The sequence below is a fragment of the Musca vetustissima genome, unplaced genomic scaffold (genome assembly GCF_032173495.1).
Source record: "Musca vetustissima isolate MV318-11 ecotype Yass unplaced genomic scaffold, APGP_CSIRO_Mvet_v1 utg61837, whole genome shotgun sequence".
In the NCBI taxonomy this organism is placed as follows: Eukaryota; Metazoa; Arthropoda; class Insecta; order Diptera; family Muscidae; genus Musca; species Musca vetustissima.
The window spans coordinates 2,933-30,929 of record NW_026888112.1 but is presented as its reverse complement, the minus strand read 5'-3'; the positions used below and the strand labels follow the sequence as shown (position 1 = coordinate 30,929).

Sequence of the window (27,997 nt, the reverse complement as noted above, 5' to 3'; positions counted from 1 at the left end):
TTGTGTGGGTGTGTGTGTGGAAATTTAGAAAACTTTTTTTTGTATGGGCAACCGTTTTACAGTTCATCCTTGGTTAGGAGAGTGTAACGATTCTTGGAGGGTCCCAATTTCTTGAAGGTTGATTCGGGCGGTGATGTATTGGAATTTACATCGGCTTGGATTTCATTTGTCACTGGATCGGGGCCATAATGGAATTCCCTGAAAAGGCGGAAGACAGAAAACAAAATAGAATAAAAAAAAATAATTCAAAATAATTTCTTTCATCCTCACCTATGCAGCTTGCCATTGTACAAATCCTGCAAGAATTGCTTCAATTTACCCGGCTGATACATATCCTTAAAGTTGGGGAACAAATACATGTGTCGGAACGAATCAATGGCAATAATGGGTAAATCTTCTTCCGATTTTCCCAAATGATGCAGGGGATGGGCAAAACGTTTACCATCAGCCGTTAGGAAGTTGACATTTTCTATTGAATGAAAATCACAGATTTTAATAAAAAATCTCAATAAAAAAAATTAAAACCCCTTACGTTTCTCATCCATCAGCTGTTGTTCAATGATGGCCTTGTAATCCTTAATCGAATTAGTATCGTCCGGGTGATGGAATAATATCAAGAAGGGCAAACCTTCTTCGGTCAATTCTTCGGCATTTTCGAAGGTAATTTCACGCACCAATGGTACACATTTCTCTTGTATCCATATTTTTAGTTCATCGAAATTTTTAAGGCTACCCGTATAGGTTTCATCATTTTCATGGGTCAGTGCCACATCGGGACGGAATACGATGATGGGATGTCCTGTTGAAAAAAAAAAAATACAGAATTTTATTGTTAGTCTTATTTGTCTTTGAAAAGAGAGAAGAGTTTCAATTTTTGTTCTCCAAAAAGAGATCGAGACCATTTAAATTTTTGAAATTAATAATAGTTTAGTTCAGGAGGTTAGAATATGATTTATATCGGTTGGAGAAGGTCGCTACAAAGGCATTTTTAGGCAGGGATTGTTAACAAAGCGGACTTAACAAAGCCGCGGACTTTTTAAAAATATTTTTTTAGAGACCCATCATCATGGGCGTGGATTTTTTAAAAATATTTTTTAGAGACCCATCATCATAGGCGTGAATTTCTTAAAATTATTTTTAAGAGACCCATCATCACAGGCGTGAATTTTTTAAAAATATTTTTTAAAGACCCACCAAGGCGTGGATTTTTAAAAAAATATTTTTTTAAAAAACCACAAAAGGCGTGGATTTTTTAAAAATATTTTTTTAAAGACCCACCAAAGGCGTGGATTTTTAAAAATATTTTTTTAAAGACCCACCAAAGGCGTGGATTTTTAAAAATATTTGTTTAAAGACCCACCAAAGGCGTGGATTTTTAAAAATATTTTTTTAAAGACCCACCAAAGGCGTAAATTTTTAAAAATATTTTTTTAAAGACCCACCAAAGGCGTGGATTTTTAAAAATATTTTTTTAAAGACCCACCAAAGGCGTGGATTTTTAAAAATATTTTTTTAAAGACCCACCAAAGGCGTGGGTTTTTAAAAATATTTTTTTAAAGACCCACCAAAGGCGTGGATTTTTAAAAATATTTTTTAAAGACCCACCAAAGGCGTGGATTTTTAAAAATATTTTTTTAAAGACCCACCAAAGGCGTGGATTTTTAAAAATATTTTTTTAAACGCCCACCAAAGGCGTGGATTTTTAAAAATATTTTTTTAAAGACCCACCAAAGGCGTGGATTTTTAAAAATATTTTTTTAAAGACCCACCAAAGGCGTGGATTTTTAAAAATATTTTTTTAAAGACCCACCAAAGGCGTGGATTTTTAAAAATATTTTTTTAAAGACCCACCAAAGGCGTGGATTTTTTAAAAATATTTTTTTAAAGACCCACCAAAGGCGTGGATTTTTAAAAATATTTTTTTAAAGACCCACCAAAGGCGTGGATTTTTAAAAATATTTTTTTAAAGACCCACCAAAGGCGTGGATTTTTAAAAATATTTTTTTAAAGACCCACCAAAGGCGTGGATTTTTAAAAATATTTTTTTAAAGACCCAACAAAGGCGTGGATTTTTTAAAACAAAATTTTTTCAACGTGACAGAGACTACAACAACCGATTTAAAACGAAAATAAAAAAATATTTTACCAAAAATCTTAATAGAAATTAATTTTAATAAAACACAACCAATGATATGTTATCTACCATGAAACTAAAGATGGATGCTTACATGGCACAGTGTATGCAGGAGTTTAAATCCCAAACAGATGCTCTTTTTGAATTGTACAGTGCTGAATTCTCTGAGGTGAAGAGCAATATCACTGAGCTGAAGCAGTCCGTTTGTGATCTTAAGTTAACTGTCAGTGAAATGAAAAACACTTCTATTAGTGTGGAAAAGAAGTTAATAGACAGAGTCCATGAATTGGAATTATATAATGCTATGCTCCAGCGCAGACTGAATCGATCGAATGTCATTATTAGAGGATTGCCGGACAATATAAAAGACCTTAGAGCGCTAACTGTAAATATTGCTAAGGTTTGTGGGATGCAACTGGTGCCTAGAGATTTGCAGCACTGTTGTTACATATCTGACCGTAGAGCGGTGTTGGTGAAATTTAACTCTGTGCAGGATAGAGATTCACTGATGCGTAATTACTCTAAAAAGGGTCGTATTCTTCTGAAGGAAGTAATTGAGAATTGCATTGTGGAGTCTCGAGTGTTTATAAATGATCACTTAATTAAGTCGACCTCCAAACTTATCTATGCCTGTAGAGATTTGCTTAAAAGGAAGCATATTAGGAAATTTAAGCTGCTTAACGGTGATCAGCCCTTGGTTGAAGTTCTTCTTCCTGATGGAACGAAAACTAGGTTCGAGCAGCAGGAACTTATTAATTTTGCCAATCGATCCCGAGATTCGCAGATGCGGAATGTATTGGATAATGATTGTGGGGCGGTGCAGTTTCCTGTTACATAGCCATGTGATGTATATTTATAATTGTTGATCTCATTTTTCTTAATTTTGATATTATTTTTCTTAAAACAATTATTTTATTTTTTTGAATTGGTATATTCTTTATTGTTTAATTTGTTATTCTTTTATTATTATTTTGATATGCACTCAATGTTTAATCGAACTTTAATAATTATGCTCCCCAGTCTCTTATTTAATTTTTATGTGCCCTGATGTGAATCTAGGGCCTGTAATTAGCGATGCTCAATTCTTTACGCAGAACATTCATTGTGGTGGTGGTAAGCTTACGTATGCCCATTTGAACTGTCAAAGCATTCGTCCGTCTAGATTCAATAACAAATTGGATGAGATAAAGTGTCTACTTGTTGGCAGTGGAATTGATTTTTTTGGTGTGACTGAGTCTTGGCTTAACTCAGCTGTCTCATCGAGGTCATTGAGAGTTCCTGGCTATAAGGCTCTTCGTAGTGACCGCATTGGACGTGTAGGTGGCGGTGTTATGTTGTATGTATGTGACAGATTGTCATATAAGGTGGTTTTTAAATCGGATCATTATGGTGTATGCGAGTCTTTGTGCGTCGAGCTGTGTTTCGGTGCATATACGTTGCTTGTTGCCGTTGTATACCTGCCGCATGGAGATGTAGATTCCTTTCGTAGCATTCATGAGGGTATTTTTGATTCATATGCAAATGTGTTTGTCTGTGGTGATTTTAATTGTAACTTATTTAATTCTTCGAAATCTACGTTGATGCGGGGCATATGTAGGTCTCTTGGGCTTTCTATTGTCCACAATTCCAAGCCTACGCACTTTGATCTTGCTCATAGTTCTACCTCGCTGATTGACTATTGTTTGATCAGTGATCCCATGCGGCTGGGCTTTTCCTCGCAGGGGCAATGCCCTAGCATATCTCGCCATGCGCTTATCTTTGGGATGATTGATTTGCCTGTAGTTGCTGAAGAGAAGGTAATCGAGTATCTTGATTTTTGTAATGCGGATTGGATCGGTATTTGTGATTTTGTGTTTAATTTTGATTTTTCTCCTCTGTATCTCACCAGTAACGTAAACAGCCAACTGGCCTTGTTTGAGACGTTATTTCAGAGTTTGCTGTCTTTTGTTCCTCTTGCTACTCGTCATATTAGCCCCAAAAATGATGAGTGGTTGAATTCAGATGTTGTGAAGTCAGCTCGTTCGATTCGGGATTTAGCTTACTTTGAATGGCGCAGAAGGCCTACTGATGACAATAGACGTATATATTGTATCTGCAGAAATCGTTGCAAGGCTGTTATGCGTAATGAAAGAAGAAAATATTATGGAAAGTTGTTCGGTCGTATGAACAGTAGTCAATTATGGAAGTCTCTTAGGTCCTTTGGTTGTCTGGATTGTGGTGATGATGTTCCTTTTATTGATGTTAATACTGTTAATGATTACTTTTGTAATGTTGGCAAATCTAATCCTGGTGTGAGTGTAGGAATTGATGGTGCCTTGGTTCGAGAGTCATTTAGGTTTTACTGCGTGTTTATGGAGGATGTTGAAAGTGCTCTCCGCAAAATTAAGTCTGGTGCTGTAGGTTTTGATGGCATTCCTATTAAATTTTTTAAGAGTGTTTTTCCATACATATCTGTTCACTTTTTGCATTTTGTTAATTGTATTTTTATGACGTCATCCTTCCCGCAAGCTTGGAAGGTGGCTCGTGTGGTGCCTGTTCCGAAGAAAGGGTCTTCATACAGTCAGTCTAACTTGCGTCCAATAAGTGTATTGCCGGCCATGTCTAAGATAGTTGAGCATATTATTAAAGATGCTATTTTGGAGTTTCTTGGTGATCACAAATGCCTGAGTAGTTCTCAGTATGGTTTTCAGCGTGGCTGCAGTACTACGGTACACTTATTATCCCTTACTGATGTTATTCGTGATGTTTTTGATGGTTCTGATGTTGGTCTTCTTGTTGGTCTTGATTTGTCTAAGGCCTTTGATTCAATTGACCACGCGCTGCTTATTCGCAAGCTTAGAGTCAAATTTGGATTTTCCGTTTCGGCCTGTAGACTAATTTCGTCGTATCTGGAGTGTAGATCCCAGTTTGTTGTGCACAAGGGTGTCCAATCTGATGTTGGTCTAATCCGGTGTGGAGTCCCGCAGGGTTCTGTACTGGGCCCATTACTTTTTATTATGTTCATTAATGACATCATGGATTCTGTTACTGCTAGTGATTGTAGTCTCTTCTTGTATGCGGATGACATACATGTATTCTTTAGGAGTGCTGATCTCGCCAGGTTGGAGAATCTTGCTAACACAACGTTGCAATCTCTCTCTATGTGGATCTCTTCCAATGGTCTTGATATAAACTGGGATAAGACTGAAGCTGTTTTGTTCAATTGTTGTTATGATGGTTCTATGCCTAATATTTGCGTTAGTTCCTTTACTATTAATATTGTTGGTGAAATGAAGTGTCTGGGTGTAATTATTGATGCCAAACTTAGTTTTTCGACCCACATTGATCTTCTGTTGTCCCGTGTGCGATTCCAGCTTAGGAGGCTTTATAGTGTCCAAGCATATTTGCCTCTTGGTGTTAGGGTGAAGGTAGCTATGTCGTTGTTGATGTCTCAGGTTAACTATTGTTTGGAGGTTATTTCGGGCTCTAATTCTGGTCATTTGCATCGGCTCCAAAAGGTTGTTAACTCCATTGTTCGTTATGTATATGGTTTGGGTCGTAGTCATCATGTTTCCCAATTTGTTGTTAAATTTCTTGGCCTATCCTTTTATACTTATGTTGAATATCGTATCCTTTTGTGTTATTATAGAATTATGAGAAATGTTGATTTACCACTGTGTAGTAGGTTTGTGATGTGTAGATCCTCTCGGAACCCTCAGTTGTTGTATCCGAGGTTTTCGTCGGCAATTTGTGAAAGATCATTTGTAGTTAGAGTCGTTAGATCGTGGAATCAGCTCCCTTTGAGCCTTCGTAAGTTTACCTCTTCCACTTTTGCGTATAGGAGGGAATTGTTTGGGCATTTGTCTCGTATTTGATGAAGCTGGCTTTGAAGAAATCGCTGATTACAGGTTGCATAATGGTACTTTGTCTTTTTTTTTTAATTTTTGGCTGGGGAGCCATTTTTATTTAAGTTCGTTAGCATTTATGTTATAGATTTATACATATGGAATTTAATGTCTGTGGTGCTGATATTGCTCTTGGGCTCGAGAGGAATATATAGTATATTTATATGTATGGTTCCTTAAGCTTCCTTTCCCCTCCACTTTTCTTAGCAACAGTTAAGTAGAGTGCAGTGGATTGGGGTTCTTGTTTGGAATCTGTTATGTTAGCGGTTTGCATTAAATTTCATTATGTAGAATTTTGTTTTTTGCTGTTATGTATTTTTAATTTATTTAGTTTATTCTTTGTTTGGGTTTTTATTTTTTTTTTATATATAAGTTAATATAAGTTATTGGCCATGCTGGCTTTTTTATATTACATTGTATGAAATAAATGAAATGAAATGAAATGAAATGAAACCAAATAGAGAAGCCAAACATTTTTAGGTTATGTTGAACATCAACGGTTATTTGAGGTTATGTTCGAATTTTGTGCAACCAAATAGAAAAAATGCCAAAGCAAAAGTGTTATTAATAACAAAAACAAAATAAAAACAAAAAATTAAATTAAATAATAATTACCTAAAGTTATATTAAGTATTGCATTACCTAAGGGTTTATTTTCACCACCTTGTTTGTGTTTATTTTTTAAAAGGTAGAGACAAAAATATACATAGGTGAAGAAATCAAGGGATTACATGTGTTAGAGATCAATCATTGCATGCAGGTTAATAAAATTTAAAAAAAAATTGAACAAAACTGTACTCCAACTTACCCGGTGGATGCATTGCCTGGGCAGCCTCACCAAAACCAACATGAAATTGACATTCATCCTTGAGATTGGAGGCAACTTTACGGAATGTATCATATTCCGGTTGATCACGACGATCAAAGTAACCGATAATTATGCGCTTCTTCGAATCCAATGTTTCCAAATCTTTCAACGAATGGAATTCTTTAATGGGATCCTCTAATTGCTTTTTGACAAATTCCAAAAATGCCTCTGCTGAACGTTGTCCACGATATTCACGTTTCGACAGCTGGCCATTGCGTACAATTTTCAATGTTGGATATTTGGTGATGTGAAAGCGGGATGCAATTGCAGTTTCTTTGTCACAATCAACTTTACCTAAGACTACTTTACCGGGATCGGGAAAGGCTTCGCGGACCTGTGAGGGAAAAAATTCAAAGAAAAATGAAATTAGTAAGATTTTCTTATAATTGTTTTGTAAGAAAATAATCATTACCTTATCTGCAGCCTCATTAAATATGGGTGCTAATAAATTACTAAATCTACACCATTCGGCATAAAAATTTAAGAATACCAATTCATTAGAGGCTATAAAAGAGAGAGAGAGAGGAGAAAGAGAAATAATTAGAAATTAAAATGTAAACTATTTTTTTAATGGCCAGCCAAGGCGTGTATTTTTTAAAAATATTTTTTCAAGCCGATTCAAAGGCCTGGATTTTTTATTATATTTAAATATTTTTCGAGAACCCACAAGTCGTGGATTTTTTAAAAAGTTATTTTTTTGAGAATCCACAAAGCGTGCAGTTTTTAAAAATTACTTTGGTTTTTGGTTTTTTTAAGAATTATTTTTTAGAGAATCCTAAAGGCATGGATTTTTAAAAAATATTTTTTTTAATATCCTGCCAAGGCGTGGCGGTGTCGTAGGGGATGGATACCAAGCAACGGCTCTGATTGGCTTTAACATTGCGAAGTCCAGCCTTATCTTGGTCGCTCTTTCATCTCAATTGTGGACACTGACCACCCCGCCGCGAGTTCACCCATAAGAACTATAAAAAATGGATTAAGGCGTCGGGTTAGCGGCACAAGATGCAAGCATCTCGATATACACAAGGCCACCTGGATTTCTCCTGATCAAGCAACGAGAAATCAAATTCATCCAGTGTTTTAGACGTTCGAACGATACGAGGAGCGAATATCGATTTGGACCATTACCTTGTGGCAGCCAAGGTACGCACCCGTCTTAATGTAGCAGCAAATGTGCAATCTAATGTAACACGGAAATTTGACGTCGAAAAGCTGCAAACACAACATATAGTAGAACTACTACTCCGCTCAACTTACCCAACTGATTGACGAAAGCACTCCTGGCCCCGATAATAATATAGAAGCACAATGGCAGAGAATTGCCCACTCCCTACAAACTGCAGCAAAAGCAACACTTGGGTACCAAAAAACCACCATCAAGAAATCCGTGGTACGATCAGGAGTGTCGTAATGCTACTGATGTGAAAAACGCAGCGTATAGGGCAATCCTGCGGACAGTAGCAATACGTAATACGATGGAGAATTATCGGAGGAAAAGCAGAGAGGAGAAAAGTGAGCAAATCGAAATGTACAGGAGTCAGAATGAAGTCCGAAAATTTTACCAACGGGTAAAACACTAAACCGAAGGCTTTGGTCCAGGCACATCCTCCTGGAGAGATAAAGAAGGAAACCTGGTGACAGATGCTGTCTGTATCTGTGCTGAGGATCTGGAAGGAGCATTTTAAAAAACTTCTGTTATCAAATAGTGGCGGTGAAGAAGATACCTCAGAACCAATAATAGATGACGGTATAGAGTGTATACCACCTAGCCAAGATGAGGTTAGAATAGCAATCAATCGACTGAAGAATAATAAAACAGCAGGAGCCGATGGGCTACTAGCCGAACTATTCAAGACTGGTGGTCAGATGCTGGTCAGGAGCATGCACCAGCTGATTAGTACAATTTAGCTAGAGGAATGCATGCCCAATGATTGGAACCTCAGCAGTCCCTTGCACAAAAAAGGAGACAAGATGATATGTGCCAACTGTAGAGGAATTAGCATTTTTCCCATCGCATATAAAGCGATATCCACCAGCGTACTGTGTGAACGACTGAAGCCAATGGTCAGTGACATTATTGGACCATATCAATGTGGCTTCAGACCTGGCAAGTCCACCATTGACCAGATTTTCACTCTGCGCCAAATCCTGGAAAAAATCCCACGAAAAACATAACGACACATTCCACCTATTCGTCGACTATAAAGCCGCATTCGACAGCCCTATCCGTTCAGACGTGTTTACAACCATATCTGTGTTCAGCATTCCTGCAAAATTTATACGACTATACAGGATAACTTTAACTGGCACAAGATCAGCAGTTAAAGTCGCAAAGAACCTATCGGAGCCCTTTAATACCGAACGAGGATTCAGACAAGGTGACAGTTTGTCGTGTGACCTTTTTAACATCCTGCTGCAAAAGGCCATACGAGAGGCAAAAGTGAACAGAAATGGGACTCTGTACACCAAACAACACATGTTACTCGCCTGCGCCGATGACATCGACATAATGGGTTGAACACTGAGAGCGGTAACAGCCACCTTTGAACAAATTTAGAAGGAGTCTGCCAATGTGGGTCTGGCAGTCCAGTAGACTCGGGCCAACCGTGGAACTTGGGAACAACAGCTTCGAGGTAGTCAAAGATTTTATATACCTTGGTGCCGTCATAAATAAAACGAATGGCATCAGTTTTGAAATTCGGAGAAGGATTGTGATGACCAACAGATGCTACTATGGTCTGAGCAAACAACTCAAAAGCAAAGCCACCTTCCACCAGACCAAACTCACACTCTACAAGACGCTGATGCTACCCGTGCTGTTATATGGATTTGAAGCATGGGTACGTACGCAAGCAGATGAGGCAGCTCTTGGAGTGTTTGAGAGAAAAATTCTCCGAAAGATCTATGGGCCGAACTGCGTTGACGGTGACAATCGCCATCGAATGAACCATGAGTTGTACCAGCTATTCTCGGACATCGACATTGTTAGACGTATTGAGCAGCAGCGACTACGTTGGCGAGGGATGAAGATACCCCAGCCCAGAAGGCATATAAAAGCGAACCAGCTGATGGTCAACGCAAAAGGGGAAGGCCACGAATACGATGGAAAGATCAAGTTGAAGGCAACATTGCCGAAAATGGTCTTTCAAATTGGAAAAACTGCGCAAAAGACCGACGCGCCTGAAAATCTTTTCTAAGCTCGGCTTGTGGAATGAAAGTTCTGTCACAAGCCAGCTAAGTAAGTAAAGAGAACAGTACCTATGCTACAGAAAATTTCGACAAAGATAGTTTCACAGGCACCATATTGCTCACAGCGATATACTTCGCGGAATTTTAAAGTATTGGAAATGTAAATTGCCGCACCACCTCGCCGTGAAGTGGGCCGATCATTTCTTACGAAAGAAGGAATGTTTATAGTTTTTGTAGAGAGAGTTATATTCCTTCAACCATGTTTCTGAAATGCCAAAAATATCAATACCACTACAACTACATAATAATTTTTAATACCCATCCAAGGCGTAAATTTTTTTAAAAAAATATTTTTTTAACATCCAGCCTAGGCGGTGATTTAAAAAAAGTTTATATTTTTTTTAATTTCCAGCCAAGGAAAGAAAATTTTTTATTTTCGATGGTGGGCATGATAACTCCCCACTAGAACATCGGAATCCGAAAATTCCAACGGTGTTAGAAAGAGCACATGTCTGTCTCCCGTATGAACTAGGATTATTGACTTCGCTCTAAAATTAACAAAATGGCGGACCTTTGAAAAAATATTTTTGGAAAATCGCCGGTTTTTTTTCCAAAAATCAAGTTAAAAAATGAAGAAGATCTTCAGCGATTGGCTTTATCCTAGTTCATACGATAGCTATACACTCACAGAGAAACGTGTAAAAAATTGGAATCGATTTGGTCATTAGTTTTTGAGTTATCGTGCCCAACATTCACAAAAGAGAAAAACGCGTTTAAAGTTACTTGATGCTGACACAATAAATCGGCTATATCTTCAAGAGTTCTTGATATTTTCTCTTGAAATTTTGTAGGAAAATTCTTGAATTAGTGTAGATTCGAATTAAATAAAAAAAATTTAATATATTTAAATTATTATTAAATATATTTACATAAAATTATTAGAACTCAATCGTGAAATTATTATCACCAACCAATTCGGAATTGTTATGTCAATTATTTTTTTTTTTTCGAAACACGGGAGAAACCAGTTTGACCTAAAAGTTCATAACCCACTGAAACACATAATCAAACCAGATTGTAAAAAAAGATTATGAAGACACAACAAGTGAAAGTTATTAATTTAAATATCTCGACGTAAAAAATATAAAAAGGTTGGCCAAAAAAAAGTATTATGTAAGAAAAAATAGCGAGGAGATGCCTAATTGTATGAAAAATTTTATAAAAAAAAATTATTTGCATATATTTTTTTGGAAGCAAAATATTATGTACGGACTATACACCTGTCGCGTAATACTTAACACAGCTAGAAAATGTGGTAAAGACTTTAACAATACCTCTTGCGCGATCATTATATGGTATACTGGAATGTCATCATGTCATGAAATCGGGAAATAACATGTACATTACCAAGCATCCTAATATATTTTTTTATTTTTGTTATTAAATTTTTATAAAACATTTCATAGAGTCTCCAGGGAATATTTCGAGGGGTTACAAACGAAATGATAATGTAATCGATCTTCCCTCCAAAAATATATGGATTCTCCAGAAATGGGTAGAGATCAATGACATTTCTTTTTGTTTTCTTCTTCGTGTTTTATTTAACATATGGGAAATATAGACGACGACTTCAATTTATATTAATTATCGAGTTTTTGTTCCACACAAAACAAAATCGACAATGGAAATGTTGATTTTTTTTTTTTTTTTTGTTAAACAAACTTTCAGTTCACTCTACCTTTAAGGTGTTTTTTTTTAACAACTTTATTGAAAACGCAAAGTTGTTGTTGTTTTTAAATATACATGTATGGATGCTTTTTAATTTTATTGTTTTATTTGCACTATATATATATATATATATATATATAACACGAGCAATTTAGATAGCATTTATTGGAAGACAAACAAAAACACATGTTTCATTGTAACAATGAAATCGGTTTTTACAAAATAATGTTATCTGGAATGTAAAAAAAGGTTAATTTATGTGAAAAGAACAATTTCCGCATTTAAAAAAAGGGTTTAGCTTCATTTTTAATTTAATTCATATTTGTTTCCATTCAAAATCATAATAGGCCTAATAATCGAATACAATTTGATACTGATACACAGCAAAATTTTCTAGAAAAAAAAAACTATTTAAGGGGAATCCGAAAATTCCAACGGTGTTAGAAAGAGTACATGTCTGGCTCTCGTATGAACTAGGATTATTGACTTCGCTCTAAAATTAACAAAATGGTGGACCTTTGAAAAAATATTTTTGGAAAATCGCCGATTTTTGACCAAAAACCAAATTTAAAAATAATGAAGATCTTCACCGATTGGCTTTATCCTAGTTCATACGAGAGCTATACACTCCCAGAGAAACGATGCAAAATTTGGAACCGATTGGATTATTAGTTTTTGAGTTATCGTGCCCGCCATTCACAAAAAAATGTTTAGAGAAAAACGCGTTTAAAGTTTGAGAAACCCTTTAGCCGTCACTTGATGCTGACACACTAAATCGGATATATCTTCAACAGTTCTTGAGATTTTCACTTGAAATTTTGTAGAGACATTCTTTAATCAGTGTAGATTCGAATTATATCAACAAAAATTTTGACCCCGAGAATGGGGGGGTCCCCTTAATGAAATATTACATAGTATCGATGGTTATAGAGATCGGACATTTCTCAACCACTTTAGATTTCTAATGATGCTGTAGATTAGAACAGGTTCCGTTGTTGAGAAGAAACTAAGAAAGTGAAGCACCCACTAGTCTGTGCCGTCTGTAGGAGACGGGACTGGGCATCGACACAGGAGATGCTCAATTGTCTCCGTCTCCTCCTCGTCAATACAGAGTCTACAGTAATCAATAACATCATGGTCCCATTTACTGGTAAATGATTCCTGTCATTACTCTTATTTCAACTTTGCTCAGGTTCAACAGTGAGTATGTTCTTTTGGTAGACAGAGTCGGCAAAATGGATCTTGACACGTTGCACCTAGGTTCGTTGTGCCAAAGTTCATAGGCTCTTTCGTCGAAGAACGCCTCAAAGGTCCGGTAAAGATGACATATGGGTGGTTTGATTGAGTCATCATTTGCTAGATCTGTGGATTGAAATCCTCGTCTAGCTAGTTCGTCTGCTCTTTCATTACCCAAGATGTCACGGTGTCCTGGTAACCTGGTACCCTACACTTGAGGAAGGCCTCAGATTTGATGGCTTTAAGAGCCGCTATCCACGAAGATAGTAACCGGTTCAACGACCTCTGCATCCAGATTTTTTTTATCAATTCCGCTGTCTTCCAAATCGCGAAGATTTCAGCTTGGAAAATACTACAGTTGCTATCCAGCTTGTAGGTAAGCTCAAGGCCTAGCCTTTCACCGTAGACGCCAGCCCCTGTACTTTCTTCCATCCGTCTGTACAGAATGCCAAACCGCCCAGCGGAGGGTTACTCCGGTTCTAGTCGTCTCTACTAGAAATAACGACATCTACATCGTCAAATCTCAGGACTGGTGATATATAGTCGCTTAGATGAATGGTTAACATCTTCTTCGTCCTGAGTAGGTGTGGGAATCCAGGCTGAAGTGAAGAAGGAATCTCAGGAGGCAACAGAAAGATTAGTTCCTTTCTGAGGAAAGGAAATCTCTCAATTTCTTGTTCAAACAATAGTTTACAAACTTAGCATCATTTTTGCACGAAGTTGCTGCCAAAAAAACTGTCGATCTTCAAATCACAGTGGCGATGGCTGGCTGATGACCGGTTTCAAAAAGGGGTCCAATGACTAAATTTGAGTTAGATTTGACTTCGGTTGGGCATCAAGATCCATACTCTTTTCGTTAAGCGCCACAGCAAACTTCCTAAATAAAGGTCTTGGCCGGAATCACCATAGTCGCTAGTTCATCATCAGTTAGGTTCCCACTTTGCTCTTCCTGGACAAGCCTATCCAGCTGTCTGGTCGATAAGTTTCCTATTCTGATTCTTTAGACTATCGTGAATAGTTCTAAGGATCCCATGCAGGTTGTTCCCGCCCATAACTTTGGTTCTGTCTGCGTAGACTAGGTTTTCAACAGTTCTGGCTAAATCATGTTCCATCAGAATTGCCGGGTAACCTAGCGACTTGTCTAGTTTGGGGCTCGGTTGCGAATCGTTTTTTACAATAAATGGGGAACTTGGAGCCTTGATTACGACGGTATCAATTTTTTCATTCGGAAATTGCGTTTCGGGAGATATAGTCCTCCAAAATTCCACTCGGACCCTTATACTTTCTCATAATTTTCAAAATTCGCTATGGCAATATGGGTATCAATTTAAAGCGGTTGATGTCCTGATTACAAAAATCGAATTTCCTTGCCGAAAATGTTAATACTTGCTGATTTTGGGTCTCCAAAATTCCGCTCGTACCCTTATATTTTCTCATTATATTTTCAGTAAGGCAATATGGGTCTCAATTTAAAGCGGATGAAGTCCTGATTACAAAAATCTAATTTCCTTGCCGAAAAAGTCAATACTTGCTGATTTTGGGTCTCCAAAATTCCGCTTGGACCCTTATATTTTCTCATAATTTTGAAAATACACTATGGCAATATAGGTATCAATTTAAAGCGGTTGAAGTCTTGATTACAAAAATCTCGGACCAGCTCGTGCCCTTATATTTTGTCATAATTTTGAAAAGTCAATTATTGCTGATTTTGGACCTCCAAAATTCCGCTCCGATCCTTATATTTTCTCATGATTTTCAAAATTCACTACGGCAATATAGACTAGCTATGGTAGAAATTTCAAACCAGACTTGTTCCGACCCAACTTTAATTTGATCTAGATTGATTTTGAATTGTATTAAACAAATTCACAATACCCTGTTATCATACTGTGGTCTTTGGGGTATAAATATCGTCTTGTTTATCAATGATTTCTTTACTTTAGTTATTGACCTAGTAGTTTATCATAATTGAGTCATCAAATGTGATTCATATGTTTCTGAAAATTATTGAAAAATCAAAATTTTTTATCAAAATAAATTGCTGAAAATTACATGTCAACACATGATCTTCCCAATATTGTATAAAGATTCAAATGTCATCTATTTGAAATATTTGAACAAATATTTTTCAAACAAATATTTATTTCTTGTAATGCATAAAAAATCTCCCTCTCTAGCGATCACCAAGACGACAATCAACAAGTATGTTGTATGGGGTGGATGAATGAATGGCATGGCATTGTAAACAGAACAGAAACATAGGCCGTGTTTTTTCTTGTAGTTATTTGAACTGACACACAGAGAGACAGGAAATTTGTGGGTTAATGTTAAATGAAAAAAGGTCAATAAACGGCCCAAATAGTCAATGGGTTTTGGGAGGCATGCATTCATTTACCAAAAAAAAAAATTTATGTCGCACACATAAAAGAATCTCATGGTGGTGCTGACTGGCTGGCAGGTTCGATTGCCGACTACTTGTTTGTTTATGTTGCTTTTTTTGTTTTTGTTGTTATTTTCTTTTCTGGTTGGTGTTAGGTGGCATTTGGTGAAGAAGATTTATACGCTCTGCACATAATGAGATTTGATTTACACACACACTCACACGTATGTATGTACGTACATATACCCTAAACTTATGTGCATGCATAATTGACAACAAAAAATCTTATTGACACGTCAAGAGGTGGACCCGGTGGAGGTGATAATAAAATCCATTCCCCTCCTCCTCCTTCTCGTCGTCTTCAATAGACCTTAAATAGGGCAAACAATTAGTTATTAAATAATAACAATAAATCCCAAATACAAAAACTATGTAATCTAATAAAATATAAACAAACCACAATTTAATGGCAGCAAATGCGGCTGATCGCATCGAAGATAAGTTTAGTTTTAAAGGTTTCTGGAAATTTACACACACACTCACACAAAAACAACATAATCGAATCGTCTTCGTCACTTTTTTTAATGAAACACTCACCTAATGTCATATCAATATTTTCACTGGTCAATGATACCGCCCCGCTATCTGCGGGATGATAGAAAACATAAAATATCTGCAAATATAAATAAAAAACATGGAGGAAAATAAAAACATTAACTCGTGTGCAATTTGTTTTTTTTTTATAAAAACATAAACACAGAGGCTGGCCACCATCCATCGAGTTCAAGCCACCGGCTGTTTGGTTGGTAAATCAATGCTTGTGTGACGTTTCGCATACGTGGTGTTTTGTCTTCCTACTTTTTTCTCATTTGTAGGTTGAAGGGTAGGGAAAGAAATTTTCACTACCAACCATACCGACAGCCGTCGTCGACTGCAATTGATGGCCACCACTCTCACCCGCACTCTCTAACTTACCATAAATACCGCTACGTACGAACATTTTTGCAAATTCCACGCTCGCATTGTGTTTTTTGTTTTAGTAATTTCGCGGGTTTGACTTAAAAACTGAACTTATTTTCTAGAAAATTGTTGTTTTTTTGTTAAACGTAATTTTGTGTGTTGGGAACTTTTTTTGTAGCAGCAGCTTTTCCCCTTCGCCCTGTTAACTTGCTCACATTTAACTAAACATGCCAGGGTTGCGCGACAATAGTATTTGGTCTTGCTGTTGCATGGTTGCAGTGGATGGTAGTGAGAAGAGAGATAAAATGCAATCCAAAATGAAAAGCGTTCCGTTGAAAAATAATTTCCTCATAAGGGACTTAAAATGCAACCAAAGTAAAAGCGCTCCCGTTGATATGTATATAACAGTACGTTTACATTTAACCGGATTACGTTAACCCAGTGGGTTTCAATTGTCATTTCCTTTGCATATATGTCAAATAAATCCTCATAAAGTAGGTTAACCCGGTAAAAAGTTCTAATGTACAAGGAGTTTAATAAGTTTTACATGCAAGATAATTGTTTTTAATGAAGGTAGTTACGTAGAGATTTAATATGCAACAAAAATTAAAAGCGCTCCGTTGATATTTAATTTAATGAGGTTTACACGTTAAGGAATTTTTCCAATGGTTGGTAGTGAGAAAAGAAATAAATTACAAATGAAAAGCGTTCCATTATAAATTAGTTTATGAGAATTTATAATGGATGACAGAAGAGAAACCAAAATGAAAAGCGTTCCGTAAAGTGTAGATACACATCCGGAGGAAGTGCTACTAAATCTTACCCAACAAAGGAAGCGTAGACCTTGCTGACCGACCGAATTCAAGTTTGACTCTAACAGGTTCTGTGTCGGCAATTGCCGACAATAAGCTTCAAAAGCAGACATCGGCTGAAGCTATGTCCGACGATGGGGAATCTATCGAGACCCCAATAACGGACAAAGATTCAAAGGTCGGAACTGCCCGAGAAGCAGCTGATGCGAAGCAATATAAACCTGCGCTATCTTACCTTCGTAGGACGAGATGCGAATTTGCTTTCGACGAGGGAGGTTCTTCTCATCAGGGGCAAGATGAAGAAAGTTTAAAATAACTTATCCGCATGAACGAACTAGGTATGACATTGGACCAACGCGTAAAACTCAGCGACTATATATCACCAGTGCTGAGATTTGACGACGTAGATGTCGTTATTCCTAGTAGAGACGACTGGAACCGAAGTAACCCTCCTCTGCACGGTCTGGCTTTCTATACAGACGGATCCAAGATGGAAGAAGGTACAGCGGTTGGCGTCTACTGTAAAATGCTAGGCCTTCAGTTAACCTACAAGCTGGATAGCAACTGTAATGTTTTCCAAGCTAAAATCTTCGCGATTTGTAAGGCAGCGGAATTGATAAAAAAAGTCTGGAAGCAGAGATCGTTGAACCGGTGACTATCTTTGTGGATAGTCAAGTGGCTCTTAAAGTCATCAAATCTGATGTCGTCCTCGAGTATAGAACAGTTTTGGAAGAACTTGCATACAACTATCGGCTGTGTTGGGTACCAGGACACCGTGACATCATGGGTGCAATGTGTCAAGATCTATCTGACCGACTGTGTCAACCAAGTGGACAAACTCACTGTTGAACCTGCGTAAAGTTGAAATTAGAGTAATAGCAGGAGTCATTACTGGTCATTTCAATATCAGGGCCTTTACCAGTAAATGTGGACAATGCTACAAATCTTGGATTTTTACAAGTCAATGGATACACCACCTTCGTGTTTTAATATAGAATATTTTTATTTTGTATTTTTAATACATGTTTACAACAATAAATAAAAGTTTAATTCATTTCACAAAAAAATCTCAAAAAATCAAAAATCTTATTTAAAGAATGGAATTTTTATTTTTTCAATAATTTTTTAAATTTTCACAGAAAAAAAACAGGAAATTAAAAATAATTATTATAATAATAATCATATGTGCTATATAAACGATTTGTCGTATACTGCGATGCTCTTATATTAAACATTTCAATTAAATCTAAACCAATTGATATGCGTATCTTTAATGAGGGTACCAAAAACACTGTCATCATTTTCATTTGACCATTACAGGTGACATTTAGACGTACACTACCCACAATGTCATTAATTTGTCCATTAGCTGTTCGAATGTAGGTCTCATATGTTGGATAGATATCTAAACCGTTACGTTGTATAAAATCTATACAACCGAAACCTAAACATGTTACCGGTGTTCCTGTGTCGACGAAACCACGATAATACCAACCGTTAAGATATAACTCGATACAATTCGAACCATTATAATATTCACTAATAATGGCTTGTGTAACATCGGCAGTAAATTGTTGTCGCTGCAGCTGTTGTTGGGGTCTGTAACGTTCTTTGGGTTTTGTTATATTATAACTGGTATTAATTAATTTGTGTGGTTTTGTTTTATTTTTGTTGTTGCTATTATTAATAATAGTATTTATTTTAGTTGTAGTTTTATTATTTGTTGTTTTACTGGTATTTAAATTATTACTTATTTTATCATTATTTTTTATATTATTATTTTTAATATTATTAGTTGTATTATTATTATTATTTTTCGGATTCTTATTATTTACATTATTTGTATTATTCTTCATATTATTGTTTGCAATATTATTATTTGTATTATTACTTATATTATTAGTTATATTTTTGTCATTATTTTTTATATTATTATTTGTATCATTATCTGAAATATTTTTATTTGTATTATTATTTATATTATTAGTTATTTTATTATCATTATTTATTTTTATATTATTTGTATCATCGTCTGAATTATTATTATTTGTATTATTATTTATATTACTATTTGTATTATTATTTGTATTATTATTATTTTTTGTATTATTATTTGAATTATTATTTGTATTATTATTTATATTATCATTATTTGTGTTATTATTTGCATTATTCATATTTATATTATTATCAATATTGTTTTTATTATTTAAATTATTATTAATTATTTTATTATTAGTGTCTATGTTATTATCATTATTATTATTTTTATTATTATTGTTTATATTATAAGTATCCATTTTAATAATATCATTTTTATTTTTATTGTTCATATTATTAGGATCTATTTTATTATTATTATTTATTTTATCATTGGTATCTATTTTATTATCGACATTATTATCATTTATATTATAATTATTATTGTTTATATTATTATCTATTTTATTATTAATATTACTTATTTCATTATTATTATTTATCTTATTATTGTTATTTATTTTATTATCATTATTATTTATTTTATTACTATTTTCCTCTGTACTAAAATTATTGTTTAAATCATTATTTTGTTTATTTTCATTATTCGCCAATGTTTGTAATTCATTTAATATGTCATCGGTTAATTCCGATAAACTTTCTTCTAAAATTGTAATCAAATCATCGCTCAATGTCACTGAAGTAGTTTTATTTCCATTCGAATTGTCTATTTTTTGTGGCGATTTTTGGGAGGAGTTATTTAGATATTGGTTTGTCGTTGTTGTTGTCACTGACATTGTTACTTTTTATCCTGATTGAAATATGTATAACTATAAAGAAAATAAAAATAATATTCTTTAGTTAAAAATTCATTATTAAAATATCTACAAATTATGTCAAATAAATGCTGTGATGTAAACATTATTATGACTTATTGGGGGTTTATACAAAATATACGTGAAATAAATCAATGTCATCATGATTTATTTCAGGTTTATAGCTCAAAATAGCAAATAAATCTGTTACTGGAACGCTTTTTATTATGATTTCAAATTTGACACGATGATTTGACACGTACTTTATACAAAATATAAGTTAAAACATCAAATAAATCAATGAAACATAATGATATTGGAACGTTTTTTTATTATGGTCGCCAAATGCATAGCAAACCGTTTATGAGGATTTATTTATTAAAGCATAGGCTACGTTTACACTTAACCGGATTTCGTTAACCCAGTGGGTTTCAATTGTCATTTCCTTTGCATATTTGTCAAATAAATCTTCATAAAGCAGGTTAACCCGGTAAAAAAGTTCTAATGTATATGCCGTTTTAAAGTTTTATTCAAAACTAAGGAAATAAAAGCGAAAAAACATAAAAAATTTTGCAATATTTCATTTATATAAACATATATATTAAAAAACTTAACATTTTACGCGTCATAAGTGAGTATACACTTTGATCAGAAATTAATTTAATCGAAGTAAAGTTTAATTTAATGTATATTTTATGTTGATAAGTACTTTTAGGCCTCCATAGGCCTTTATAACTGCTTGTATCCGTCGTAGCATTGATTCCACTAACTTTATCGTATACTCTACAGGTATTTGCTTCCACTCCTCTAGTATCTTTTCGATCCAAGTACTCCCAAATATGCTCAATTGGATTGAGGTCTGGGGATTGCGGGGGTGATCTATTTGTTTTTGGGGTTCTGTATAGAAGCCATTCCTTCGTTAGGCGAGAGGTATGCTTGTGATCGTTGTCTTGTTGGAATATCCCCAAATTAAGAACGCTTGGTGTCTCGGTTTTGTTTAGAATATCTATGTAACCTTTCGCATTCATAGTCGTTTCAATAAAATCAATTTCTCCAACCCCCGAAGTTTCAAAACATTCCCAGACCGCAACCGAGCCTCCACCATGTTTCACCGTAGTTTGAAGGTTTTGTTCATTAAACTCTGAATTAGTCTTCATCCATATTTTTCTGTTTTTCGGAGCCAAATATCTCGAGCTCACTTTCGTCCGTATTCCAAAACGAAATACCCTTGTTTTTGTACTTCTGAGCATAACTGAGCCGTTTCTGATTATTTACAAGGAAACATATTAATGATAGCGAAATCCGGTACCATTAGCCCGGTAAAAAGTTCTTACGTACATGCCGTTTAAATCACAACAAACTCAAATAAATCATGGAAACATATAAATTGAACTGGAACGTTTTTTATTTTGGTCGCATAGTAAAATGAAAGCCGATAATAAATAATTATTTGCGGCCAATTGAATTTTTTCGTTTTAAATTTGAGAATATTTAGTCAATAATATTGATAAATTTTAACTTAACAAAAAGAATAACACTAAAAAAAAACGTAGGATATCTTTAATGATGGTACCAAGGTGTATTTATAGAAGATGAAAGTGACAAACAGTTGATTTTATTATTATTTTTTTGTAAAATAGTCAGAATATATTAGGGTCTTAATTTCAAATAATATTTACAGTGAACTTATTCTAAATTGGTTCCAAAACGTATCAGAAAAAATAAGAGATGAATTTTAAATTGTGTCATTTTGCAGCGATAATACAACAGCATATTAAGAAGATTTGTATTATTTTTTTATATGTATGTATTCCGAAAAATTGGGCAACCCCAATATTCAATTTAATGCATTGACTATTTATTTTCTATAACTATGTTGTTTTTGTAACACAATTAGCTATTGAAATTCATGCATACACCCTATTAAATACACCTTGAATGGTACGTTTTTCATTTTGGTTGGTAAACCAATATCAACACCAACACCCCATCAAATGTAAACAAATAATCAGCTGATCATCTGGTAGATGCCGCCAATTGGACAGTGCTTCTCACATAAGTTTCAAAATTCACAATAATTCGCACAATATTGTAAAAATTTGCACATTTATTAATTTTTGACATTTCACTTACCAATTTAAATAATTTTAACTTTTATTTTCGATAGATTTTTATTAATTATTTGAAAAAAACTTCGAATACAGAGCCTGCTGTTGCTTTTGTTGGATATTGGAATAGGAACTATTTTGGTTATTGGAAATAATTCAAGGTACAGAGTTGTATTTTGTAAAGGCTTGGCGTAAAGTAGAAAATTTAACGTCTTACGCTTTGGAGAAACTAAAACTTCAAGTGGTCCGAAAGCAAAAAATAATTCGTTTGCAGAATTTGGATATCCCACAAAAGGGTAGGTAGATAAATTGTAAATATTAAATCGTTTTCATTTTAAAATTTCTAGTTTCACGGCTGCTAAAATCACGTAAAGAACAACTTACCAAGCTATGTTAACAGGGAAAGGCCAGAATTCACTCGCCGAAGAATTTCTTCGCTGCTGTCTCATAGTAAGGGAGAAGGAAAATCGTTATGGGTATCATAACCGATCACTGCCGGATTAGATCTCACATTTCTAAATGGGACATTAGCGGTGTGGATGAGGAGGGAAGGTGAAAACAATTGAACCTACATACTCTGTAGTTGTCAATTGCTAATTAGCAGAAGACACCGACATTTTGGTAAATATGAAATTTATAATCTAGCATTCTTCTCCGGAATAGATCTCAAAGCAGATCCTTAGCTTTGTTAAAACTTTGACATGGCTAACAACTACGTCTCTTTATGTGAGGATAAGAAAGATCTGGAAACAATTGAACCTACATACTCTGTAGATGTCCATCGCTAATTAGCTGAAGACACACCGACAGTTTGGTAAATATGAAATTTATAATCTAGCATTCTTCTCCTAACAAATGCTACTATGGTCCAAGTAAGCAGTTTAGAAACAAGGCCACCTCCCGCCAGACCATACTCATACTTTACAAGATGCTGATACTACCCGTGCTGTTATATGGATCTGAAGCATGGGTACTTGCGCAAGCAGATGAGGCAGCTCTTTTCTTTCAAACACCCCAAGAGCTGCCTCATTTGTGCGAATGAATGGGAATGCCCTAGCTCAAAAGGCATATAAAAGCGAGTCTACTGATGGTTCCCCTAGAGGGGGAAGGCCACGAATCAGACCAAGTAGAAAACAACATCTTTTTTGAGCTCGGCTTCTTCATGAGCAGGCACAAAAACATTGGTTTTTATATGACCATAACGCTGCGAATTGTCGTCGGTGACACTCGTTCCATTTTCATTTTCGAAGAAGCATGTTACAATTACACCTTCGGACCATAGAGCGCACCAATCAGTGATTTTTTGACTATTTCAATTATTTGAGGATTTCAGAACCCCAAATACGACAGCATTAGATTGTTTTTTTTTTAACTTTTTCAATTACTTGAGGATTTTCAGAACCCCAAATACGACGACGGTCCTAGATTTTTTTTGTGAAAAAGCCCTTGATCATATTAAATTATAATTTTTTACAGACTCTCTCTAGGGATCAACATAATTTTGTATTTGAAGTTTTTTTTTCTCTTCTAGTAACTTTTTTTGGATTTTTCAATTACTTGAGGATTTTTAGAACACCCAAGTGGGTTAACCCATTGGGTTTCAATTGCCAATTCCATTTTCTATTTGTAAAATAAATCCTCATAAAGTGGGTTAAACTTGCAAAAAGTTGTAATGCAAATGCCGTTTTAGTTTTGTTTTTCAGACTCCCTCAAAGGGATCAATTTAATTTTTTATTTGAATTTTCTCTACTGTAACACAAATGACGCCAAGTGTTTTACGCTTTAATTCTGTTGAGGGTTGAAGAAAAATTTCTGTGTGTCACCCTGTTTTTGTTTCTCCCCCTATGCAACAATCCACGTTAATTTTATGTTTTTATTTTCATTCATATACACGTGAAGAATTGTGTAAACGGCGATTTGAAAACAAAAATTAAAAGAAAATTTTCCAGATTTCCTTTTTTCTCCTTCTTTACTGTAACAAAAATAACGCCAAGCGTTTTACGCTTTAATTCTGTTGAGGGCTATGCATATTATAGTGTTTAAAACAATTTTCTATGTGTCACCCTGTTTTCCCCCCTATGCAACAATCCACGTTAATTTTAATGTTTTTATTTTCATTCATATACACGTGAAGAGTTTTGAAAACGCAGATTTGAAAATAAAAAAGAAATCATGAATAAAAATAAAAAATCTTCAATAAAAACTAAACACGTGGAGGAAGAAGTCCTCGTGGAGACACAACCAAAGGCCGCAGAGAAGGTGGCAAAGAAAAATAAAGTGGATAAAAAGAAAAATAAACTGGCAGAGGAAAAGAAAAAGAAGAAGCAGGAAAATGTGGTGCAGGTAAAGAGCGCCGCCACCACTACCAAGGAGGCTGGAAATCTCACTGAGGCTGAGCTGAAAAAGATTGAAAAGAAGAAGGCGAAAAAATTGGCCCAGAAGCTGAAGAAGGCACAGAAAAAGGCGGCTGGAATAGCTGAGGGAACGAAGGTAGAAAAGAAGAAGGAGGAAAATAAGGCAGAAGAAGGCCAGGGTAAGGCTGCAAAGAAGGCCAAGAAACGTAAATTGGAGTTGTCCGAGCAGGAGCAACAATCTGCTGAACAGGTACCCAATAAAAAGAACAAGAAGAAGAACAACAAGTTAGCCAAGGAGGATGCCAACAAAGAAGAGGTTGCAGAAATTGAAAAGAAACTGGTGGCCCCCAAAGTTACATCTGAGGCTTCCGAACGTGTCCAATTGAAGAAGGAAAAGAAACTAAAGAAACGCGAAGAATTAAAGGCACAAAAATTGGCCGAGAAAAAACCCAGAGATCCGGCCGAAGAAGAGGCCACAGTATTTGTGGGTAATCTGCCAGTCAATACCAAACGTGTACAATTGACCAAGTTGTTCAAAAAATATGGACCTGTCAACTCAATACGTTTACGCACGGCAGCTGGTCAAATTTTACATAAACATAAAATGCGTAAGGCCGCTGGGGCCCTTAATGCCTATGTGGTACTCACAAGCAAGGAGGCGGCTGAAAAGGCATTGGAACTGAATGGAAGCGAATTCAAGGGTATGCATTTGCGTGTCACCAAATCGAGTTTGAAACACTCAGCCTCGGCCCTGGAATCGAAGGAGGAGGCCAAGCGTACCATATTTGTGGGAAATTTGAAATATAGTAAGTTTCAAAATAAATTTGAGATTTTAAATTTTTTTCAATTAAAAATTATGTTTTTTCAATTCCAGCTGCCACCGAAGAATCTCTGCGTGAGACCTTTAGCAGTTGTGGCGAAATCGAATATGTCCGTTGCATTCGTGACAAGGACAAGGGCTGCAAGGGAGTGGCCTATGTCCGTTTCAAAACTGCCGATGCCGTGGGCTTGGCCTTGGAACTGAATCAAACCCTGCTGGATGATCGTCCCATAAATGTTGAACGTTATAGTGTCAAAAAACTGGGTGCCAAGGAGCAACGTGATGTCCAGGCTGCCAAAGAGAAACTTCATCAAAAACACAATAAGAAGGCGGGTGGTTCTGGTGGCGATAAATCCAAAAAATTCAATAAAAACAAAAATTCAAATTCCCAGCCAAAACAATCTCAAGGGGGTGATGGCGAGAAGAAGACGAAGAAAAGTGAATTCCGCGGCGTTAAGGTGGAGGCCCTCAAGAAGAAACAACAGAAACAGAAAAAGAAGAAGCCCAGTCAAGCCATGGATATTGCCAAGAAAATAGCACCCAGACCGAAAAGTGACGAGTAAAGGAAGGAAGGACGTAGTTAATTTTTAAGTATTTACTTTTCTATGTGAAAGTATAGCCAACCTACCACACCTGGAGAGTGGTTGTTTTTTAATAGAAATCATAAATTTAATGTTTTTGTTTCTCCTTGACTGTATTTTAACTAAAATATGTTTTTTATATTATATTAATATATATGGTAATAAAAATAGAGAGAAATTGTTAAATTTAATTAAATGAGAGTTAATTTATTAACAAAAAATAGATTCAGTAAGCTAAATTGTATATTTCCTAAAGAAAATTCTATTCAGCTGAACTGCACATTTGCTAATGATAGGCCAATTCAGCTAAGCAGAATAGTAAAATGTCTGCAGACAATCTTAATCAGCTAATCTGAATTGCTGATATCACAACATAAATTCTATTCAGCTAAGTCTAATTGTAGATTTTGTTTAAGAAACCCAATTCAGCTAAGCTTAATTGTATATTTCCTAAAGAAAATCCTATTCAGCTGAGCTGAATTGAAGGTTTTCTAACGAAAGGTCAGTTCGGCTAAGCAGAATAGGAAAATGTCTACAAAAAATCTAATACAGCTAATCTGAATAGCTGATATCACAACATAAATCCTATTCAGCTAAGCTGATTTGTAGATTTTATTTAAAAACCCAATTCAGCTAAGCTTAATTGTATATTTCACAATGAAAATCCTATTTAGCTGAGTTGAATTAAAGTTTTTCTAACGATAGGTCAATTCAGCTAAGCAGAATAGATAAATATCTACAAAAAATCTAATTCAGCTAATCTGAATTGCTGATATCATAATATAAATCTTATTCAGAAAAGTTCATTTGAGAATTTTCAATTCAGCTAAGCTGAATATGTTTATATTGTGGAAAAGTCAAATATTTGAAATTCAACTAAGCTGAATATACATTTTTTAAGAAATTTTAAATTTGCCAATGTTAAAATGTGTAATTTTAAGGAATATTTTGCAATTCAGCTAGCTGAATTTGGATTTTATAGTTTTTATTTTATATTGTTAAGCCGAATCATCGATTTATAACTTGCAAATTATTTTTTGCCGAGTAATTTGCAATTCAGCTAAGCTGAATAAGTTTACACTGTGGAAAAAGTCAATTTTTTGTAAGTAAACAACGTTTTCTCTTAGGAATGTGCAATTCAGCTAAGCTAGATTTATAAGAAATTTTATAGATTTTATAAGAAATTTTAAATTTGCCAATGTTAAAATGTGTAATTTTAAGGAATATTTTTCAAATCAGCTAGCTGAATTTGGAGTTTCGAGGCTTCGGAAATAAAAAAAATGTCTCCCATAAATCTCCTCCGAAAAATTAAAAAAAAATGAATTCAACTCCTCATTGTCCCCATCGCCAATTGCTTCTTTATTTTCACCTGTATATCCATTGGAAATGTAGTCGCTAACGCCTTGGCACATTCCATACAATAGGTACGCTTATAGAAGAAACTACACGAGGTATCTTTACATATCATATTGCTGCATCGAATACATTCAGCTCCGATTGCTATAAAATATTCCGGCTTTGATTTCCACTTTGGTATGGGCGGCTGAAATGGATCACGCATTATATATGTGGGTTCACAAAATTCCAGACCATAAACAAAAGATGGCTGCTCGCCATAGTAATGGACTTTTTCGTGCAGGCCACATAATTTACAATGGAATAATATGCGATCATCGATAACGGTATCGGTTTCTTTGGTTTCCGTGGTGGTTGGTTCTTTAGGGGTATCATCAGAAGTTTGGGTTGTGGTTTCTATTGGGTCTGTGGCAGATTTTGTTGTGGATAATTCATCAGACATTTTTGCTGTAAATAGTAGGGAAATGTATCCGTAAATTGATTCCGATGTTTTTTCACTGCAACAATGGCCTTAAGGGGTCTCTAAATTCCAATTTTGAAATCCTATTCGGCTAATAAAAAACCAAAAATTATTACGGAATAAGAAAAAATATAATGCTGCTACCAAACTTACAAATATTTAAAATAGATTTTGGATCCTTTAAGAGTTGATCATTGGCTCATCGAAAAGGGTTTCGAATTTCAAACGCTCCGAATAAGTATTTGGCCACCCTTTATCCAGCCAGTGTTTCAAATTTGTCAAACAGGAATTCCGTTTAAAATGAGATGAAGTTGTTACCGCCTTTTGAGGGT

The 27,997-nt window shown here is 35.1% G+C and overlaps 3 protein-coding genes across 3 annotated transcripts; 1 reads left to right on the top strand and 2 right to left on the bottom strand.

Moving 5' to 3' along the window:
* Nucleotides 1-56: 56 nt before the first annotated feature.
* Nucleotides 57-19,968, bottom strand: LOC133335932 (endoplasmic reticulum resident protein 44-like). Its single transcript, XM_061544225.1, has 9 exons — nt 19,722-19,968; nt 18,404-18,800; nt 16,017-16,102; nt 7,299-7,390; nt 6,827-7,220; nt 6,634-6,681; nt 533-799; nt 271-469; nt 57-198 (listed from the first exon to the last, which is right to left on the bottom strand). Exons 1-9 carry the CDS (start codon nt 19,966-19,968, stop codon nt 57-59), a joined length of 1,872 nt encoding a protein of 623 aa, XP_061400209.1.
* Nucleotides 19,969-23,854: 3,886 nt separating this feature from the next.
* On the top strand, nt 23,855-25,835 carry LOC133335931 (RNA-binding protein 34-like). The gene is made up of 3 exons (XM_061544224.1): nt 23,855-23,891; nt 24,400-25,254; nt 25,323-25,835. The coding sequence occupies exons 1-3, from the start codon at nt 23,855-23,857 to the stop codon at nt 25,829-25,831; spliced, it is 1,401 nt and encodes a 466-aa protein (XP_061400208.1). The 3' UTR covers nt 25,832-25,835.
* A 1,338-nt stretch (nt 25,836-27,173) lies between these two features.
* On the bottom strand, nt 27,174-27,647 carry LOC133335930 (cysteine-rich DPF motif domain-containing protein 1). The gene has a single exon (XM_061544223.1). The coding sequence runs from the start codon at nt 27,645-27,647 to the stop codon at nt 27,174-27,176; it is 474 nt and encodes a 157-aa protein (XP_061400207.1).
* Between the last annotated feature and the right edge of the window lie 350 nt (nt 27,648-27,997).

Coding starts and splice junctions, on each gene's coding strand:
- LOC133335931 (XM_061544224.1), top strand. CDS start 23,855: ATGACGCCAAGTGTTTTACGCTTTAATTCTGTTGAGG. Junction 23,892..24,399: donor ACGCTTTAATTCTGTTGAGG/GTTGAAGAAAAA, acceptor ATAAACTGGCAG/AGGAAAAGAAAAAGAAGAAG. Junction 25,255..25,322: donor TGTGGGAAATTTGAAATATA/GTAAGTTTCAAA, acceptor TTTCAATTCCAG/CTGCCACCGAAGAATCTCTG.
- LOC133335932 (XM_061544225.1), bottom strand. CDS start 19,968: ATGTCAGTGACAACAACAACGACAAACCAATATCTAAATAACTCCTCC. Junction 800..6,633: donor AATACTTAATATAACTTTAG/GTAATTATTATT, acceptor TTTTTTCAACAG/GACATCCCATCATCGTATTC. Junction 199..270: donor TACAATGGCAAGCTGCATAG/GTGAGGATGAAA, acceptor CCGCCTTTTCAG/GGAATTCCATTATGGCCCCG.
- LOC133335930 (XM_061544223.1), bottom strand. CDS start 27,647: ATGTCTGATGAATTATCCACAACAAAATCTGCCACAGACCCAATAGAA.